This window comes from Aotus nancymaae, unplaced genomic scaffold (genome assembly GCF_030222135.1).
Source record: "Aotus nancymaae isolate 86718 unplaced genomic scaffold, 86718_ANA_hifiasm-v0.15.2.pri h1tg000029l, whole genome shotgun sequence".
Lineage (NCBI taxonomy): Eukaryota > Metazoa > Chordata > Mammalia > Primates > Aotidae > Aotus > Aotus nancymaae.
This window is the reverse complement of record NW_026988442.1, coordinates 79,431,358-79,453,350: the sequence shown is the minus strand read 5'-3', so window position 1 is coordinate 79,453,350 and position 21,993 is coordinate 79,431,358. Positions and strand designations below refer to the sequence as shown.

General features: G+C 34.1%; 1 protein-coding gene across 1 annotated transcript in view; it reads left to right on the top strand.

The window, feature by feature from the left end:
* The window catches only part of SLC35F5 (solute carrier family 35 member F5), a 40,511-nt gene extending 22,102 nt beyond the window's left edge, over positions 1–18,409 (top strand). The window contains exons 10-16 of the mRNA XM_012468419.2: positions 1,185–1,249; positions 3,217–3,321; positions 7,513–7,672; positions 10,047–10,137; positions 13,973–14,127; positions 15,203–15,296; positions 17,836–18,409. Coding sequence (XP_012323842.1) covers positions 1,185–1,249; positions 3,217–3,321; positions 7,513–7,672; positions 10,047–10,137; positions 13,973–14,127; positions 15,203–15,278 — 652 coding nt within the window. The 3' untranslated portion in view covers positions 15,279–15,296; positions 17,836–18,409. The remainder of the gene's footprint in view (positions 1–1,184; positions 1,250–3,216; positions 3,322–7,512; positions 7,673–10,046; positions 10,138–13,972; positions 14,128–15,202; positions 15,297–17,835) is intronic.
* Positions 18,410–21,993: the final 3,584 nt, after the last annotated feature.

The following is a 21,993-nucleotide window of genomic DNA, read 5'->3' as shown; positions in this document are numbered from 1 at the left end:
TATATTGCAGATAATAATAGGATTTCTCTCATAGGATTATTATGAGGATTAAATGAGTAGAACTTCTAAAGTGCTTGGAACAATGTCTGATATAAAACAGGAGGTGCTCACTATATTTAGCCATTATCATAATTCATCATCTAAATGGAAACAAAATTCCTGATTTCTAATATATTGTGGATACTCAGTAAATAATAGCTGAATCTGAATGTGAACAATGATTATTACAGAAAACTGTGATGCTTTAATTGAAGGGTATGAATATTTAATGTAAGGACTACATTTAAGTTGTGATGACATCTTTCCATAAGGGAAAAAATATTTTCTTTCCTATTCCTCTCCCACCGCCACCCTGGTCTTTCTGATCAGGGTGAGAGAATTAGGCTAATTTATTTTTTTTTTAATTAGCACTATTTCATCTACTTGAAAAGTTGTTACAATTTATAAGATTCATAGAAATATAAAGACAATGTAAGTTCCCTGAGGACAGGAACCACATCTGTCTTCTTCACTTCTGTAACCCCATTCTTTGCTCATATTAGGTGCCTAGCAAATAACAATTGAGTTTATGAATGACCTCTGATATCTTTACATCCTTAATTCAGTCTTATTTTCATCCACTGAAATCATGAGATTAGTGAAGTTGTTTTAGCACATAAGGATAGTTTTACTGTTAATTTAGATTTTACCAATAAGCAAGAGTAGTACCATTGCTGGATTTATGTGGGTTTGATATATTTGTATAATCCAAAAGAAAGATTGGAAAGGGATGACAAGTTAGTTAATTCATTCCTAATTGAAAGACAGTGGATAGCATAGCACATAAGAGCACTGGACTCGAGTAAAACTGACTGTATTTCAGTCTCAGCTCTGTGATCTTGATCAAGTTACCTAACCTCTTTGTGTATTAATTTTCACATGTAAAATGGGAATGGCAGTAGTATTACTTCCTTATAAGGTACAATATTGTACATTTTGTGAGGATTAAATGAGTTAATACAAATATAACACTATATTATATTGATAATATTGTTAGATATTATTAATAAAATTGCTAAATTATTTGACAGTTTTACCCAAAATTGAGATTAGTCTTGATCACTTATAAATAATTTTTATCTTTATGATTAGCCTTTTGAGAATTAATTATTTTTGCTCTTCATTAATGACTGTTATTCTCACAGCATTGGAGGTGTCGTTCTGGTAAACCTGTCAGGGTCTGAAAAATCTGCTGGAAGAGATACAATAGGTAAGTGCATGACTCTGCATTCTCTGTGTTAGAGTATACAAGAAAGGTAAATGTGCATGCTCATGTGCACAGATACATGTACAAAGGGTAGGCAGGCAGGGTGTCTTTTTAAACTTTTCCTTTGGAAATAATGTAAAAAATTTTTCATAAATAGTTTAGTGAATTCTCATGGCCTTCACTCAGATTTTTCAAATGTTATCAACTTACATAACTATTGTATAGTTATAAAAAAGCCATTTCTAATTTTGCCATTTTTTTCCACTAATGGTCTTTTTTCTGATCTAGGATCACTTATTTCATTTAATTTTCATGTTTCCTTTAAATGCAGAACTGTTCCTAAGTCTTCTTGTCTTTTATGATCTTGACACTTTTGTAGGGTACCATCTAGTTGGTTTGTAGAATGTTTCTCAGTTTGCATTTGTCCAATATTTTCTTTGGTTAAATTAAAGTTGTGCATTTTGGATAAGAATATAATGAAGGTGATATTGATTAAAATTAACTACCTTACTCCAGTGTGAAGTTACTAATTTTTCCTACTGTAAGTAATAAACATCTTTTGGGGGATACTTTGAGACTATACAAATTTCTTGTTGCAGGTATATCTTCATTCATGAATATTGGCATTCATTCTTGATTCTTGTCTGAAACAGTTATTGCTATGGTGAACACTTAGATTTGATCCATTGCTTAGACTTAACAAAAACAAAAGTAATTAGAACCTAGCTGGACTGAGCATGTTGACTCATGCCTGTTATCCCAGTGCTTTGGGAGGCCAAGGTGGGAGGATCACTTGAGGCCAGGAGTTCAAGACCAGCCTAGGCAGCATAGTGAGACCCCATCTCTATAAAAAATAAAAATAAATAAAAAATAAACCTAGATTAATGATTTCTCTTTGGATACTTCTTTAGATATTTGAGGTTTATTGAGTAGAACAATGCTTTCTAAACTATTCCTAGGTACTGCCTAGTAATCTGTGCTTTGAACCTCCTTACCTCTTTCTTACCCAGAGCAGCTTTGTGTATATAAAACAATATATGTATTTATTATGGGCATGTGTATGCAAGATTTTGCTGACAGGCTTTTCCTTAGCTTTTAAAAAAGTTTGAAAATAAAAAAAAAGATTTAATAAAACATTCATCTTTTAAGTAATTGAATAAATATTAAGTATGGTCACTTGGCAGAACATTATTTAGCTGTTTTGTAAGGTTTAAATGTTTTTGAGAGAGTTAATAAAGAGAATCAGTATTTATTATTCATGTACTGTGAGATCTGTATTATGTTAGCTATTTTGGAACATTAAAAAATATAAAGTATGCGTTTTCAGCTTTCAAGGAGTTGTTGATTTGGAACAATATGAGATTTATAAAATGAAGCTACTAGGAATTAGACTAATATCATACTTGACAATAGTAAGTATTGTCTAAAACAGAAGACAGGATGGAAATACAGCAGAGTAGAAAGAGGATGCTTTGTGGAAGAAATAAACTTTAACAGAGCCTTGAAGATGGGAATGGTGGTGGAATATATACTAAGAATGATAGATGGGGGTAAGGAAGACAATACAAGCAACAGCTTAGTGATGGAAAGAAGCATTTGTTTAGTTGGACAATGCCAGGTGTCAAGATTGTTTGAATAGGGTAAAATAAAAACATGCACTTGAATTAAAAACAAAGTATTACTTTTGAGTTGTATTGTTATGTATATGTTTTGGTCAGATCATTGAGGTGGATGCTTTTGCATTTATTTGTTAACATATTAAACTCCTTCCTGTACTCCTAGAAGACATGGATGGGGTGAGCTATACCTTTTCATTATATGTTTTTATATCAACATAAAGGTGATTTATATCATTATATATCTTTTCACTTTTATATATTCTTGCAATATTATCTGACACATTATTGGATTTTAAGTGTATATTGAATGAGTTAATGAGTGGTTGCTTTAAATCATGTTGATTTTTACAGGTTCCATTTGGTCTCTTGTTGGAGCCATGCTCTATGCTGTCTATATTGTTATGATTAAGAGAAAAGTAGACAGAGAAGACAAGTTGGATATTCCAATGTTCTTTGGTAAGAATATGTTTAACTTGTGAGACTGTTTACTCCAAATGACTAACACAGGGTTTTGCTTTTGTTTTTTGAAGGGAACAGGGAAGCCTTTTTTTCCCCTTCCATATGATTCTTTAAAGCCGTTTAAAGATTGTGAAGGCCAATCCCAATGTTTTCCTTACTTTGTCCTGCATGGTTGTGCACCTATGAGGGAATGCTCATTTCCTCAGTGTAAGACAGAAAGAAACTCCTAACAGTTTTTTCAAATCGAGGTCTTCAGCCTGCAAACCAGATATTTATCTGATTGCTATGACAAAGTTCTGCTGTTATAAGCATGTGAGAGTTTACGTGCTGTATCTTACATTTTGCCATTTTCGACTAGTTAGCAAAGGATTAGGGAGACTGCCCCCAAACTATATGTTTAATGCTGTCACAGTCTGTGTACTTATTTACATTAAAAATTGTGGGCCATGTAAAGGCTTTTCATTTGCATTTTTTCTTTAAGACACAAACTCTTTTATAACATAGATTCATTCTCAAATTACCCAGTTATAGTTTCTGGATATGGCTTATAAATTTTCCTTTGCCTAACATCAGTTCAGGAAAGAACTTGTGATATCTGTAGGACTGCAAAAGCAGAACACATTGACAAGATAACTTTCAAAACATATCTGAATACAAATAGATAAAGAAGCTCAGTGGTAAGAGTCCAAAGTACAGCTTACAAGGAGTCAGGAGACTTGGAATTCAGCTGTTGTAACTTTATCTCATAGTCATCTGAACTATGAGGAAATTAGACTAGATAAATGGCCTCCAAACTGTGATTTAGGGAATAGGTGGGCTCCTTGGATGGTTGGAAGGAAGTAGAGTTGCATGTAGGGGTCTAGTTCTTGGACTCCTTTGCTGTTTCACCTGTGGAACAGAGCTACTTTGGTTTGTTTGTTTGTTTGTTTGTTCGTTTGAGACAAAGTTTCACTCTCGTTGCCCAGGCTGGAGTGCAATGAGGTAATCTCAGCTCACCGCAATCTCCGCCTCCTGGGTTCAAGTGATTCTCCTGCCTCAGCCTCCCGACTAGCTGGGATTACAGGCATGTGCCACCATGCCTGGCTAATTTTGTATTTTTAGTAGAGACGGGGTTTCTTCGTGTTGGTTAGTGTGGTCTGGAACTCCTGAACTTAGGTGATCCACCCACCTTGGCCTCCCAGAGTGCTAGGATAACAGATGTGATCCACCACACCCAGCTGAACAGCGCTACTTTGTTGAGGATTTTGCATTAGAAATTAATTTGTAGTAAAGATTTTTCTTATGGCTGGGCATGGTGGCTCACGCCTGTGATCCCAGCACTTTGGGAAGCTGAGGCAGGAGGATTGCTTGAAGCCAGGGATTCAAGATCAGCCTGGGCAACATAGGGAGACTGCATTTCTTTTTAATTTTTTTTTAAAGACTATTTTAAAGCTATTTTTAAACTAAAAATAGTTTAAATACCTATACCTAAAGACTAACAAAAATTAAATATTTGAAAAGCCATGAGGCTGAATGATTGCTTAAATTCCTTTTAAATATAGAATTCAAGAACTATAGCTTAATAGCCAGGTTAGGTTGCATGTGTCTGTAGTCCCAGCTACTAGAGAGGTTGTAGGGGAAGAGTCACTTGAGTCCAGGAGTTCGAGTCTGCAGTGAGCTATGATTGTGTCACTGCACTGTAGCCTGGTGACAGAGTGAGACTGTCTCTTAAGAAAAAAAGAAGATAATTTTAATAATATTTTATTTGAGAATCATAGAAAATTTTTTTGGAATGGAATGAAATGCTAGTATTTTTTGAGTGTTACAAGTAGGTGGTTGGGTCAGTGGGACTTTTTAAAAATTTAAACATTGACAACTTGCAAGAAAAATTTCTTAATTTACTCCTATTAGGGAGAGTGCATATAGACATGTAGCTTGTGTTGTTCCTGCTCATATGTGATGTGATATATAAAGCAATATTGACCTGCCCTGGGTTTTAGAATAGACAGGATTCAGAGAAGTTAGGATTGGCATGTTGGGGCTCTTCAGGCAAAGAAGTGTGAGCAGAGGCTTAACAAGGAGCAGTGAGTAGTTCTGAATGATTGTGTTGGAACTTCACTTTGTGGAAGAACAGAAAGGTGTGTGGTGCCAGATTCTGGGCAGTCTAGGGAATAGGTGGAGTCACTGGGACTTCTGTCTCTATGTCAAAAGTTGTTAATTTATGTGGGATTTCATAGACTCAGCACTTCAGGGAAATACATTTAGTTCTTGGTAATGCCAAATTTGATGTTTCATTAGATCAGCTTTGTAATGTTATTTAGGCATTTTATGTCAGGTGTCCTTTCTGTCTATGTGTGTTTTTTTTTTTTTTTTAAATCACTCAATGTCTTAAGTTGTTATATTAGTCTGTTTTTACACTGCTGTAAAGAACTATCTGAGACTAGGTAATATAGAAACAAAAGAGGTTTAATTGACTCACAGTTCTGCATGGCTGGGGAAGCCTTAGGAAACTTAGAATCATGGTGTAAGGTGAAGGGGAAGCAAGGCATGTTTTACACAGTGGCAAGAGAGAGAGCATGAAGGGGAAACTGCCAAACACTTTAAAACACTTTAGAACTCACTATCATGGGAACAGTATGGGAGAAACTGCCCCCATGATGGGGTCACCTCCCACCAGGTCCCTCCCTAACGTGTGGAGATGACAATTTGAGATGAGATTTGGGTGGGACAGAGAGCCAAAGCATATCAGTTAGGCTCCCTAAAACAAGACATGAGATGGGGATTTTGTCAGTTAGGCTCCCTAAAACAGGTCATGAGATGGGGATTTTGTGTAGGTGATTTATTTCGGGGAGTTCGACGAAGGAAAAACTTGGAGTGAAGGAAGCAAGATAGAGAAGGGGAGAGAACTATGTGGCACACAGGTATAACTGAGGCTTGGCCCAATTCATTGCAGGTGCTGGGGCGGGGAGCAGAGCGAGAGCAGGTAATATGTCTGGGCCTTGAGCCATGAGGGCTGGCCTTGCAAACCCTCCGTCAATTAGTCATGAGCTTCAGAAGATGGGGGTGGGGTGGAAGGTGGGAACTTTCTGGGAAAAGCAGACTTATTTGCCTCCCTTCACAGAAGTGGGGTAGTTGTGAGTGTTTAGCATCAGATAGAAAGTGGGTGCTCCTGCCCTGTTAAAATATAACTAGGCATCCTAATTAGATGACATAACACGTTATCAGTTATATATCTACTGTAATTTTCTTGTATAGTTACCACATAGATCATATAGCAAATTTGTAACATAAACTGTATAGAAAGTACAACAAAAATTATTATACAATTATAATCTTTTTTGTTTATAGTCTTTACATTCAGATGTATATGGTCATATATAAACTTAATTTCTGCAATAATATTAGCTAACTTTTATTAAGTGCTTACTATGTGCCAGATACTATGCTATGTTTTATGTGTTTTGTCTGATCTTCCCAGCAACGTAATTAAATATTATTAAATATTATTTTATGTTCATAGATTGGAAAACTGAGGCATAAAAGAGGTATAGGGTTTGTACTACTATTGAATGATAGATAGAGCTGGGATTGGACCCAGGCCATCAGACTGCCGAGCACACACTTAACCACTACGTGGGATGACTTTCCTTAATAACTAGTTAGTCTGTATTTCATTCATATGTTGAATAGCTCTTTATGTGTACATACTTTCTCACTAACTAGCTAGCGGCCTGGGAAGGCAGGAACCAACAGTTTTATCTCCTTTGGACCTTCTTTCATTGCTGCTCACATAGCACAAGTTTTTTGGACATAAATAGTTGAATCAGAGAGCAAACCATCTAATTCCTCAAAATTAATTTAGGCTGAGTACACAAACACATACATACCAGTTATTTCTTTGAGGTTCTAGGGCACTATATTATCAGTAGCTAAGGTTAACAACCCTTCTTGTTGAGCTGTCCTATGAGGTTTATTCCACAGTAGTTGCTCCAATACAGTATGGATGGTTGAGTTGAGTGATCATACAGTTTTTTTTATGGTGTTGAGCTATTCACACGACTGACTTAAAAAGAAACCAACAGAAGTTTTAGTTAAGGAAACCTCCCAGAGCCCTTTTGTGCAAAATCTAATTTTGATTTTAGAGTGAATAAGCTTGGAAAATAGAAATCAATCACAATGTTAACTTTTGTCTCTTTTATACATATTCAGGTTTTGTAGGTTTGTTTAATCTGCTGCTCTTATGGCCAGGTTTCTTTTTACTACATTATACTGGATTTGAGGACTTCGAGTTTCCCAATAAAGTAGTATTAATGTGCATTATCATTAATGGCCTTATTGGAACAGTACTCTCAGAGTTCCTGTGGTTGTGGTATGTACTGTTTATTCTCCAATTATTAATTATCGATTGATTAATTTTTGGATACTTTAAGCATTTATATTTTGTCTGTTTGCTGATGGCCCTTCCTGTGTACTCCACCCCACAACACACATGCAACTAAATACTTTAACTCCATTAGAGCAGGGACTTTGTTTTTTAACTTCTGTGTGCCCATTCCATAGAGGAGTGCCTTGTCCACAGAAGGAGCTCAATAAATACTTGTTGAATGAAGTAATGAATATGAATGGTCTAAATCTGTAAAAGTTGATTTAGAAAGTAGAGTATTATGCAAATGAAAGTAGTCATTACCTAATGGATATCCAAATGTATAAGGTTTCTATGTCAAGTATGAATGCATGAGGTCTAATTGAGAATCCAGGAGTTGGTGCTTATTTAAGAGGCTTTGGAATATCTGTTTGGTTGTTCATAGGTGTCTTTGTTTCATTTATTTTCAGGACCTTTGATATGGGTGAGCCAGAAACATAAACCCTAATTCTGATTTGAGATGTTAACATACTTTGATATACTAAATATCCAATATGTTGATATGCAATAATAAGCTTAAAATAATATGAAGACAATATTATGTATGGAGTTTGGGAGACCTTTCAAATAATAGAGCTTTATACTTAGTCCTATTTCTATTTAATAGAAACTTAAAAAGAAATGAATAAAACGTAAATGAATAAAATGAATTTTATTACATACCCATTGAAACTGTTAACTAGTTTTCCCTTGCAAAAGACTGCAACAAAAATAGACTTTTTTGGGGAGTCTTCCTTAAAGCTCTGATTATAGTGCTCTGCCTCCCTGCCCAGTTAAGGAATATTTGTTTTCTTGGTATATCCTATATTCACTCTCTTTTGTGAAGAGTAAATAATACTTAAAGATTTATTTTGTATTGTAATAATTTATGTTCTTACTTAAACTCCTTTGCTAATCTAAAATTCTTTAAACTCATAATTCATTACTCATTAATTTTTTCATCTTTAATTGTGTACATTTTAGATACTCAGTTTTTTTAACCTGAACTATTAACAGATGACAAAAGGCTTTAGCCATCAGCTAAATTGGATCCAGCTTAAAAGCTGGATTAAGTCAAACAGGTTTTATAATTCTGCCTCCCAGGTTTTTTGTTATAGTACTTTGCATGATAAATATCCAAGAACATATATGCTATAGTTGACCCTGAATGCTCTTTTCACAGAGCAGCTAAGTATTGGGAACCACAAGTGCTTAAATTCCCTTTACCTCGTCAATAAGGACTCATTGTTCAGCCTGTGTTCAGTACTTCTAGTGACACTTTATTGAGAGATAGCCCTTTTATTTCAGGACAGCATTATTAATTCTAACATATACCAAGCTAGATTTTACTTGCCTATAACTTCCATGGATCTGTAATCCTAATTATATATATACATTATGGTTTTATCTTGGCTTATAATTCATTTTCTCCATATATGCCCAAATTATCAGTCTTTATAAATGGCTCATCTGTCTCCATTGGGTGTATTTTCCTTCAATTCAACAAAATTATATGTAGATTGATATTTCAATATTTCATACCCACATTGATAATTCAAGAGCCTAGCTCTTGGTTGGGAGAATTGTTTAAAAAAATGGAAAACAACAAGAAAATATTTTTTAAGAATATTCAATTCTTTTGTTTCTATGCCAAGCCAAATCAAAAGAATAGCACACTATTGGGCCCGGCGTGGTGGCTTATACCTGTAATCCCAGCACTTTTGGAGGCTGAGTCGGGTAGACACAGGGCAGGAGTTTTAGACCAGCCTGGCCAACATTGTGAAACCCATCGCTACTAAAAATACAACAAATTAGCCAGGTGTGGTGGTGAGTGCCTGTAATCCCAGCTACTCAGGAGGCTGAGGTAGGAGAATCACTTGAACCGGAAGGCAGAGGTTGTAGTGAGCTGAGGTTGTACCATTGCACTCCAGCCCTGGCAACAGTGTGAGACTTTGACTCAAAAAAAGAAGAAAAAAAGAATAACACACTATTTTAGTGTTCATGAAGGTGAGCTATGTCCTGCAATTTTAATAATGCTGTTTTCTTTGTTATCTACATATCATCACAAAACTGTAATAATTGTTCAACAGTTTTTTTAAAAAAATTAGTGAAATATAAAATGTTTTGAACTTTTTATACTTGTATATTTGTATTTTTAATATTTGAAGAAAAACTTTGAGAATCATCTTAATAACTTTATTATTTTTTGTCTCAGTCTATCCTAACCTCTTATTTTTGCTCCTGATCTCACAAGCCTATAAGTTAGAAAGTCTTTGTTCAGTGTTTTTCTTTGTTTCTGTAATTTTTTAAATATAGAAATGTGTATTTTCTTTTTTTTTAGGGGCTGCTTTCTTACCTCATCATTGATAGGCACACTTGCACTAAGCCTTACGATACCTCTGTCCATAATAGCTGACATGTGTATGCAAAAGGTAAGGAAACGATTTAATATTGATAGATATTTTACATATATTATGAAAACAAACCTGACAAGAGTTGAGATGTGATTTAATTATAAGGATACAAACATAAATAATACTTGATGCCTTCTCTCCCAAGGTGCTTCACTACATAGAAATATAAAAAATACCAAAGAAGTAGATAATTTCCATTTTTAGCTTTTCCATTTTTTCCCTAAATTTCTAAGTTAAGGGCATCACCTTCATATGTAGTTCTCCAGTTTTTGATCTGATTATGTTCTAGGTGTTCTTTGGTAAGTCACATTTCATCATAAAAGTATTTTAGTTTCTGCGATAAACTCCTATCACAGGTTCCTTAACACTGTGCTGATACTACTGAAGATACGAGCAGCACGTGAATAATGTTGTTTGCAGTGAATGTTAGCCATCTCTTTCTGGACTCAGCAGAGTAGGTGTCCCATCCCTCTTCTCTGAAGGCCTAGTATGGATGTGGGGTTTCTCGTGATAAATATTAGTAATGCTAACACCACAGAAAAGAGAATCTGGGATGTTTTTGCCAGCAGCCTAGAAGGGAAGAGTTTCTTCAGTGCTCCTAGGTGTAGCAGGAAGAACAGAGGTATGCTGTTGCTCAACACTGAAAGACGGATCATAGCCATTTATCACACAGTTCAGTATTTGTAGGCATTTAACTTCAACTACTAAGTTACAGAAGTATGTGTATGTGTTTTAGTCTAATATAATTTGAAGAGGGAAATACTTAAAGGCCCAAAGTTTTATAATGTGTAGAAGCAATAATCAAATTTTTAAAGCTAGTTTTCTTTAGGTCTTTGTGCAGTTTTTAAGATAAAAGCGGCCTGGTATGGTGGCTCACACCTGTAATCCCAGCACTCTGGGAGGCTGAGGCAGGTGGATTACTTGAGGTCAGGAGTTCTAGACTAGCCTGGCCAACATGGTGAAACCCCATCTGTACTAAAAATACAAAAATTAGCTGGGTGTGGTGGCACACACCTGTATTCCCAGCTACTCAGGAGGCTGAAGCAGGAGAATCACTTGAACCTGGGAGGCAGAGGTTGCAGTGAACCGAGATCATGCCACTGCACTCCAACCTGGGTAACAGAATGAGACTCCATTTCAAAAAAAAAAAAAAAGATTAAAGACCTATTCTCAGTGCTATATATCCTCTTTACTTATAAATTCTGTACTGACGTTAACTTTGTTTTATGGTTCAGTAAATTCTTACTTATTTGTCATGGTTAAATAACTGAGATTCTCTCCTTACTTCAGAATTATCTTACATAACTTGCATTTTCAAAGAATGTGAATATTCTCTATAATACTAACATTACACATTATTATATATCATTCTTTTATAGATTTAAATAATATCCAGGTCCTTCTTTATCTTCAGGCCATAATCCTGAATATGAACCAAATGGTGTGAAACTGAGAAAGTGCTACTTGTTAGAGGATTTTGGTAGACTACTGTGTAAATCATCTTTATTGTACTAATATTTTAAAAACATAAGCTTTCGTAGATTGGAAAAATATTGCAGGTTTAATGTTCAGGAATTTTTAAGAGAATTGTCAGAGGGACCTAATTTTATTAAATGATTGATCATTTAATAATTATCATTACAAATAATAATGGTTGTAATTTGTTTAATAAAGTATTTTAAGATAAAGGCAAAACGGGGGAAATGTATGTACATGCAATTAATTATAAAAACATAACCAAACTTTTAACTGATTCTCCAGTTCTAGGTATGAAGACAATCAAGAAAAGATTTGGTTTTCTTGATTGTCTTCATATCTAGAAATGGGCAGTCAGTTAAATGAGTAGGCTGTACCTTTGGTGTCAGGATTGAGGTTTGGGAGATTCCATCTGGAAAAAGCGGCAGATGTGCCCAGAACTGTAACAGAAACATGATAAGAGAAATCTACTTTTATAGGGTTTTTAGGTTCTATTAACTAACTGTATTTATGTATAGCTTCTGAAATGTTAGCATTTATTAGCATTATTCTTGAAACAAATTGGTTATTTAAATTTATAATTATTTTATATAATAGGAAGCATCCCTGATCTTATTCCATTTTATATTCAGATATGTTTAGGAATTGGAAAATTTTTTTTGTTGTTTACATAGGTAATTTTCTTTGTTGTAATAAATGGCTTCATTTCTTTTGTCTTAGCTTGTTGAAAATCTAATTAGAAGTTTTTAATTATGAGACAACACATAAACAACATTGTTGAAAGTGAACCTGCCCTCTAAAGTCTTCTAGGGCTTTATCTACCTTTATTAAGTTTGCTTTAATTCAGTTATGAAATAAGGTTTTTAGTTAAATATTCATGAAATCATTCTATCAACTATATCTACATTTTTAATTGCATTATTTATAACTTCTTAATATCTTTTCTGATCTTGGGTAATTTAAATGTAACATGGTTTTTCCTGATTATTAGACATTCTAGCAAATATTCCAGGAATCTGTTAAAATATATTGGCAATTTCATAACTAAATGAAGGCTTTTTAGTTTAATAACTGTTCTTTCCAGGGTGTTCTTAGGCTGACTCAGTCACTGTGTGTGAATACCATACAAATAGGGCACGCATGTTAAAAATTGTCAGTTATTATTCTCATATTATGCATTGTGAGTTCCCTCATAAAAGACATTATTCTTGCAAAACTCCTTTACTCTGACTAATGGTGCTATGAAATGGAATAGTATATGTTTTCCACCAGAGGGAGTCTTGCCTATGATTCCAGACCTTTTTTTTTTTTAAATTCTCAAAGAAGGCGAACACAGTTTTCCTTACCTATTTTACAGATAGATGTTACTATTTTCATCATTATTTTTAAAGCAAACCTCCTGTGTGTTGCACTTAAGTCTTATTAGTTGATCATTGTGGACTTCTTTGACAATTGTTTCTGATCCTTAGTTGAGTCCAGATGGTAAAAGTGAACTAGCGAAAGGGAAGAACGAGTTTTGTTTTGGTAACTTTATGGCATCTCATTATTTTTTATTTTCTTTTTATTTATTTATTTGTTTTCCTTATTTATTTATTTTTCTTTTTGATTTTAATACCTCCACCCTACTTACTGATATTATTTTCTTGACAACCCTGATAAATGATGGATTGGAGGATCAGACTTGTTGACATCAGAGGGCTCTTCACTGATGAGGCTTGAGTTGTTGCTTGTCTTCTCTAGCTAACATTCGTTAGTAAAAATGTTCCTATGTTTTTTCTTCATTTTACTTGGTAATTATTTTATTTTGAGCTTTTTTCATTTATTACTAGATAATCAAGCTAGTTTTGAGTGTTATAAATTTGCACTTAAGTGTCATAAATTTGTACTTCATTTGTTTTTGGTACTGACAGAAGAACTGTAGCATACACATTATAGCACAACTATAACTTTTTACAAAAACGTACATTTTTTGAAGATGACTTCAGAAACTGAGGCAGAGGGACCCACTCGAGACTAGGCAGCAAATAGTGAAGAAGAAATGAGCAGCATGGTGTGCAAGACCAAAGTTTCATACTGTCTATCTCCACTCTCAGTGCACTATGCCTAATAAATGGAAAGCATGCTTTCTTGGCTTTCCTTTAGCCTATTTTCCAAGCAGGAACTATTGTTGTTGGTAATTTAGACAAGTGGAATTTTAAGTTGAAGTCTTGAATTCTTATTTCATAATAATACACTTAATAATAATAAATTTTCAATGATTAATTTTGTCTGTTGGTGTTCTTATTCCTGCTGTTTTTCACAAAGAGAAAACTAACATTGAAGGGGGAATTTGCCTTAATGATAATTATGGGTTTGTTTTTTCCTCTTTTATTTTTAGGTGCAGTTTTCTTGGTTATTTTTTGCAGGAGCTATCCCTGTATTTTTTTCATTTTTTATTGTAACTCTCCTATGCCATTATAATAATTGGGATCCTGTGATGGTGGGAATCAGAAGAATATTTGCTTTTATATGCAGAAAACATCGAATTCAGAGGTAGGTTTAGTCCCAATACGGATTTTTAAAAATAGTGTTTGCTAAATAAACTGAGAATCACATCATGCTGGCCTTGCTTTTAGAGATTTTGTGAGGAATTTTTGAAAGATTATAACTTATGCAGATAAAAATAAAATAATTTGTTTAGATCTTTTGGGTAATAAGATAGTTTCTTTTTTTTTTTTTTGAGATGGAGTCTTGCTCTGTAGCCCAGCCTGGAGTGCAATGGCATGATCTCGGCTCACTGCAACCTCTGCCTGCCTCCTGGGTTCAAATGATTCTCCTGCCTCAGACTCCTGGCTAGCTGGGATTACAGGCATGTACCACTATGCCCAGCTACTTTTTATATTTTCACTAGAGACAGCTTTTCACCATGTTGGCTAGGCTGGTCTTGAACTCCTGACCCCAAATGATCTGCCACCTAGTAACTACATTTTCAAAAGAAATGTTTTGATTCACAGGTAATACCAAAAAGTTTACTGTTTTGCCGTAACGAACTTAAATATGGAAAACTTGTATTGGTTTGAACATAATTCACAATAGAATATGATAGTATTGCCCCAATTTTTCTTTCAAATTTCTTTCTTTTTAAGAAAGAAAGCTTTTTACATTTTGCTATAAAAAGAACTTTGTCACAGTGACTATGGAGTTTGAGGTGGGATGATTGCTTGGCCAGGAACTTGAGACCAACCTGGGCAACATACAGAAAATAAAAAAAAAATTACCCAGGCATGGTGGCATATACCTGTAGTCCCAAGCTACTTGGGAGGCTGAGGTAGGAGGATCACTTGAGCCCAGGAATTCAAAGCTGCAGTGAACTATGATAGCACCATTACACTTTAGCCTGGGTGGCAGAGTGAGACCCTATCTCTTATTTAAAAAACAAAAACAAAAACAAAAACAAAAACCAAAAAACACTAACTTGGGACAAGTTTTTGGGAAATCGTATCCTAATCTTGGTTCTGCCACTGACTTGCATCCTGCCCATATAGCTTCAGCCAGTGGAATAAATAAGGTTTAAGGTTCCTTTTCAGCTCTAAAGCTTTCCTTAATTATTGCTTTTTTTTTCCTTAAGAGTTCCAGAAGACAGCGAACAGTGCGAGAGTCTCATTTCTATGCACAGTGTTTCTCAGGAGGATGGAACTAGTTAGCTGTTCTCTGTAGCCCAGGTTTGTATGTGAGCTGGCTTTAGTGTTAAGTAAGGTTCTTATTTCTGTAATATTCAAACACAAGATTGATTTTCTGTAATTAGTTTTTTGAGAGGCAATACAGTCTTAAAAGCTAAGGGGGCTAAAGTCTGGGCTCCAATTCCATCTTCTCCACATACTAGCCGTATGGCCCTATGCAAGGTTCTTAATCTCTTGATGCTTCGGTTTTCTTATTTGTGAAAAGGGATTACAATAGAATCTACCTCATAATGATGTTAAAAGAGTAAATACTTGGTTAATTTAAAGTATATACAGTAGTGCCCGAATCAAATGATCAGAAACTTTTAACTCTTATTTTTATTAATGCTAAGAGTTATTTTATTTAATGATATGTTTTAGAAAAATATTTTTTCTCTGATGATAGAAGTAAGAAAAATGTAGTATTCTGGTGTACAACTGGTTGGAAAATACTAGTCTTTATATGTGTGTTTTATATAACTGGCACAGTGTATATTCTCATTCTCTGACGGTGCTTTGTCACTTAACAATGCTTCTGGAATATTTTTCCATTTTTCACATGTTAAGAAATAGTATCTTTTATATGTCTTAGATGATAGAGTAAATGACATTTAATATTTTGCTTGAATTAAATCCAACATACAGATTTTGCAGGTACAAAAGTGATTATTTATTTAGAATGAAAGATCACAATAAAATACTAGAATTCTAAAGATCCTGGTCCCTTTTTCTGAGATATCTTTAGGCAATTTATATCGAAATGTTTTTTAATTGCTACTGAGTTTTTCCTCTCTACCTAGAACATTGTACAACTCCTGTCAATTGTTAACACTTACACTGGCCTTGAAGATTAAGTTTCATTATCCTTATAGTAAACTTGCCTCTAACCTATGGCTAATTGTCCTGTTTTTCTGTTTTTCTTTAGTGGGCTGTTTTTAAACCTCGTTTGTACTGTTATGATGTTTATACCTGTACACGATTTTACCTCTAGCTTTCCAAGACTTCTTGTGCAAGGCAGCTACCCCTGCCCTTCCCTGCCCTGCCCATCCTGCTTTCATTCTCTTTTCACTCTGAGAAAATTAAACTCTTAGCTGATGCTTTCAGTATTTTCCTCCTTATCTCCCTAAGCATCATGCTTGTGACTTCCGTTTCATGTGTTTTCAGTTTTAGGCATCTTCAGTTGACTTTTCCACTAAGATCAATGAGGACAGATTTTTTTTCAAGTTTACTCCTCCTCTGCTCCCACCTCACATGCCTCCTGTCTCCCTATCAGTTCTGCCTCCTCATCAATTTTGGATAGATCTGTAGTCAGTGTTTATATTGTTGTCATTAAATAATTATTACTTATCTGAGCCATGTAGGATTCTGCTTGGTATTTCCCCTATCCAGAGATTCTCTGTTACTACTCTTTTTGGAGAATAAACCTTAAGTCTTCTCCTGGGATAGAGAAAACTTGGCCAACTGGGAAAAGTAAGAGAGAGCATCTGAGACTGTCTGCTTTTTCTATAGACATTGTACCAGTCTTCTTGTTTTTAGTTGTTTCTTCACCCCTCTTTACAGAGATATCTGGTCCTATTTTTCCATTGCTAAGAGTTGGCTGTTATTTTCTCATCTCTCTACTTTTCTTTTTGTCCATGTGGTTTATTCCTTTTAAGAAAATAATTCTAGGCTGGGCACAGTGGCTCATGCCTGTAATCCTAGTATTTTGGGAGTCTGAGGAGGGAGGATCACTTGAGCTCAAGAGTCTGAGACTAGCCTGGGCAACATCATGAGACCTTACTGTATTAAATTTTTTTAACCCTTAATTGTCTTTTTTTTTTAGTGAAGTTTTAAAGTGCAAGTAGAACTAAATATGTGTTTATGTGCCATCTTTAAATTTTAAAAAACTGTAAACACAATTTAAGTCCTCACTTAACATCATCATTAGGTTCTTGTAAACTGTGACTTTAAGCAAAATGACAGCAAAACCATTTTTTTTTTGCATCAACATTATAATGAAACATCATTGAACAAAACAATGTTATTCAGGAAACTAAAGTCAGTTTCCTAGAACCTATCGATGACATTAAGTGAGGACTTTGTATTCTTTGATAGCTTTTTAATGCTGTAATTTATGTATTACTTTTCTTTGGTATGCTGTGCATTGTTCTCATACTCACACTTAAACCCAGCCATACCCACCAGCAAGGTTTCAGTATTTTTAGACGTGAGAGCTGGATAAAGGAGAAAGAGTAAAAACTAAAGAAGATGGATTGCAGTAGAGTAGAATAGACTGGGCAAGTGTCTTTGTCTCTGCAGGAGTAATAGTGTAATATACCAGGAGTAAAACTAACTTCTAATACACAGTCTCTAGTATTGATGTCAGCTTTTGGCATTGCTGTAGAAGTCACATTCATAAGTTCTTAATACGCCAAGTTTCAGTATCCAGGTATTAAGAATGTATACAGTGAAAATAGATATTTCAATTTTAAGATATAAACTATAGCAAACTAAAGCTATGAAGATTATAATCTAATCACACTTCTGTGGTTTTTGTTTTTAGCTTGAAATTGGAACATTATACAGCGAAGAGACAATCTCTGGCAAGTTTTTGTAGAAAAATGTTTCAGTGCCTAGTCTGAAAAATAACAGTTTCAGTTCTTTGAAACTCTAAAATATATTTTTCTCATATATGTTTTCTTCATTTTCATAATGAAGCACTTTGCTATGTAGCTGTGTACATATCACTACAATTATAGGAAGTTCCAGTCTACAGTCCATCCAAAGGACCAACCTGCCTTACACATCTCAAGGAATTCAGCTGTTGAAATCATTTGAACTAATCAAGGAATAAATCCTAATGTTCTGGGACTTTATTTTCACATATTTGTTAAATGCTGGACTATATTATGAAAATGTTTTCAAGAAATCATTTAAATGTTCACAGATCAGTGTTTCTGACAGGTAAAAGGCTAAAATAAGCTACCTGTAATAAGTGTGGATTATATTTTTGGGTTTTGTAGAATATTGCAAATGAACCACACAAAAAATGTTTAATTTATGCAACAAGCATGTTTGTGCAAATTTTGTGGGACTTTAAAAAGAATAAATATTTGAGAAAATATCTGGTTCACTTACACTACATTTACTGTATTATTCTTTTATAGCATTAGGTGCCTTGTATTTTAAATCTGTGACAAACCATGGCAAATTTTTAAAGGGGAAGTATTATTATAAAATGAAGAATTATGTATTTCTAAAGGCTATATTGCTATAAATTTAATTGATAAAGCTCTGTTTAATTTAGAGTTTTGAAGAAATATTCTCTCTTTAAGAAATTTTCATAATGGAATGATTTAAATTGTAGTGACAAAGAGTATTATTAAAATACAATGTTTTTATGTGTATTTGTGTATTATAGATGTATCAAGTGATTTATAATTTTTTCACATATAAATGTGCCAGATTACTCTAGAACTAGATGCCTCTTCTTTAAAGAATTTTAGTTTTCCTGAATAAATTTGTAATGGTTGAAGTACCATGGAAGAAAGGTGAGAAGGGATTCTGCTTTTAAAATCATATCTGACCTTTTCCTCTACTGAGATTAAATTAAATGTAAAATACTTCTAATTGCAGTTCTTAAACTTAGGCCCTATATGTACTTGCTGTGCAACTGCTCCTGGACTCTCTTCACCATAGACGTCAGTAAAGGTATGTCCCAGGATTCACAGGCTTTTGATTAATCAATATTCTTTTCAAGTTTTGTGTGAATAGTTTAGTTGTCTTCCAAATTTCTTAACTAATCTGATTCTTAAGAATTCCCTGTGGAGTGTTTAGCTTCCTATTCACATTCCTCAAATTGCTTTGGTGTTACCATGAGTCTAAAATGAAGTTTAGCCTTCCTTCTGCTTCATTCTGAGAACTTCTATATTATATTAACTTTAAAAATTGCTTATAATATTAAATTTAAAATATAAACAACTCTCTCTCTTTTTTTAATCATCCAGCCCAAAATGGCAAAAACAGTTCTTTTCTCATTTGGCACCACCAATAACGCAAGTTAAAAATAATGTTGATTTTATTATACTTTTGACCTGTTTAGCTCAACAGGGTGAAGACATGTAAAGAATGTGGATTTCTAAGGAATGTTCTTTTAAAAAGAGCTTAATGAAATAACGTTTTAATTACTCAAGGACTACTTTTGGTTGAAGTTTATTATCTAGATACCTTTATGTTTTGTTTTTGCTGTTTGACAGTTCACAAAGACCTTCATCAATTTACAGGATAAAATAGTTGAAGTAGTGGAGGTGAAACTGAAATTTAAAATTATTCTGTAAATATGATGGGGAAAGAGGCTGAGCTTAGAATCTTTTGGTTGTTCATGTGCTCTGTACTCATATCATCACACAGGTCATGTGTTGTCACTCAGGATTCTGGAAGTACTAAGGCGTAGTTAACATGCTGGAGAGATCTTCAGCCAGTCTTCTTCCAGTACACTGCTGCTTTTCTGTTTCTTAAATCAAAGAACTACTTCTTTAAAAAGAAGTACCACCATTCAGTTGGATAACTGAAAGTATGAATCACTGCTGCTTTGCTTGCCCACCTGTTATCTTTTTCTCACAGGTTTTATTTTTCTGAATGTTGTATTCGAATACTGTAGCCATGGTGAGTGAGCAGTTGAAAACTTCCTTTCTGCGCCTTCATAGTTAAGGGTTCATCTTCTCAAGAAATAAAGTTGTGCCGGGTTGCTTCAATTCTATGGATTACCTAGAAACTTGGTAACAAGGCCCATAGATTACAACGACCACATTTCGGGTCTTTGGAAATGCTGAGAAGGGGTTACATGCAGGTAACTGCTGATGTCCTTCCTCTCTATCAGAACCATGTTGGCCTGTAATTATATTTTTCTGAATCTTAAAAACAAGTAGAAATTTCTGATATCTTTTCAGTCTCCTACTTTTCTTTCCATTCATAACTTAAAATCTCATTATTGTATAATGTTTCAAATTATGACCTTGATTGAAGGAAGTCTGTTTTGTCAGAAAGACTTTGTCAGGTGAACACCAGAATCTCAACTACAACGAAGCTGAAAAATGAGGCAGCCTTAAAAGTGAATGCTTTTGAAACGAATGCTTTTTGGAGCTTAGAAAAGCTATTAGGTTTATGTAATGCACCCATACTTATTCCTTTAAATAAATTTTAATTTAAAAAAATTGAGATATTGGCTTCTGTCAGCCTCATTTAATTAATCTTTACATTAAGCTGATTTTCCTCCTGGCAGCTGACAAATAAGTTCATTGTTCTTGTAGAAGTGAGCTCACAAGGTTAAATGTGAATGTTCTCAAAGGTACATAACCTTGTTTCAGAAGAATTCTAATGCACACTTTAAAATCAATCATGTGGAGCCAATTTGGGGTTGCGAGGTATGACTGCTCTGGAAGCCAAATTTTTTCATAAGGCACTGGTAATATCCATAGCACTAATCCTCAGTGTGCTGGTTGAAGAAATAAAATGTCTTTAAAAGGATAAAGGAGGAATTAATTAGAAAGCATTTTTTTCCCACATATTAGCAAATAAATGAAATGTTATTTTCATATTAAATAATTATAGTTATGATCTTGCTTCATTTCTCCCTACTCTCCTTTTGAAATATTCTTTATTACTGAATATTTTAGGAGGAATTAACAGAAATAATTACCTGTAACATCTGCAGATAAACTTGCATAGCTAACATTGTGTGCTTTTTTAAATCGTGAAGTGGCATTAATGAGATGTTCAGTTTACAGAATTTGAAGTTTGAGTTCTATTTTAATAGTCTGTCATGTCCCCAAAATCCCATTTAGATAAATTGAGGTTCATTTTTCATGTAGATTTGCAATTTCTAGACACCACATTTTTTTACAGTAACAGCCTCATTTGCCTGTGTAATAATTAAGAATATAGTATTTCATAGGTACATTGTATGTGCATAGGAAATTTTTCTTTAAATCTTAAGATCTTTTAATAAACTGGGGACATTTTAATATTTTAATGTTACTACATTTAAAAAATAGTGTTTTCCTACAAAATTTTCTGTACTCAGTATATGTTAACTATGAGAATGTCAAACAATGAATTCATTGAAATATATTTAAAGAAAAATTACCAGCCCAAAGTAATGAGTACCTTCTATATGCATATTTACTAGAATGTTCATGTGAAATGGCCATATCTCCAATAAAAGCATTTTTGAATTTGTGCTGACATAAACATGATTTTTGGTTTTGAGCTAGAGGTTTTGCTGGAGAAGCACCTAGATGAAGACACCATTTCATTCATGATATTTTAAAACTGGGAAAGTAAAGCTTCTAAATTGAAACTCTTAACAGGTCTTCATGAAATTCTTAGTTTTTAATTTTGCATGAGATGTCTTTCTTAAGAGCTACTTTTATTAACTTTCACTTAGATCCTTATATGCTAGGCATTCAGTATTTCTATACTTGATTTTCCTATACCTAGTTTTGATTACAGCAAGTATTTAATATTAAAGTCAGTCCTGTGAGAGTATCCATTAATTTCAGTGGGTCTTTGCAAGGCAGACAGAAGATTTCTTTCAAAGAGTCTTATTTTTGACACCAGGTGAATTTTTTTTGAGATGAAGTCTCACTGTGTCACCCAGGCTGGAGTGCAGCAGTAGGATCTTGACTCACTGCAACCTCCCAAGCTCAAGCCATTCTCCCAC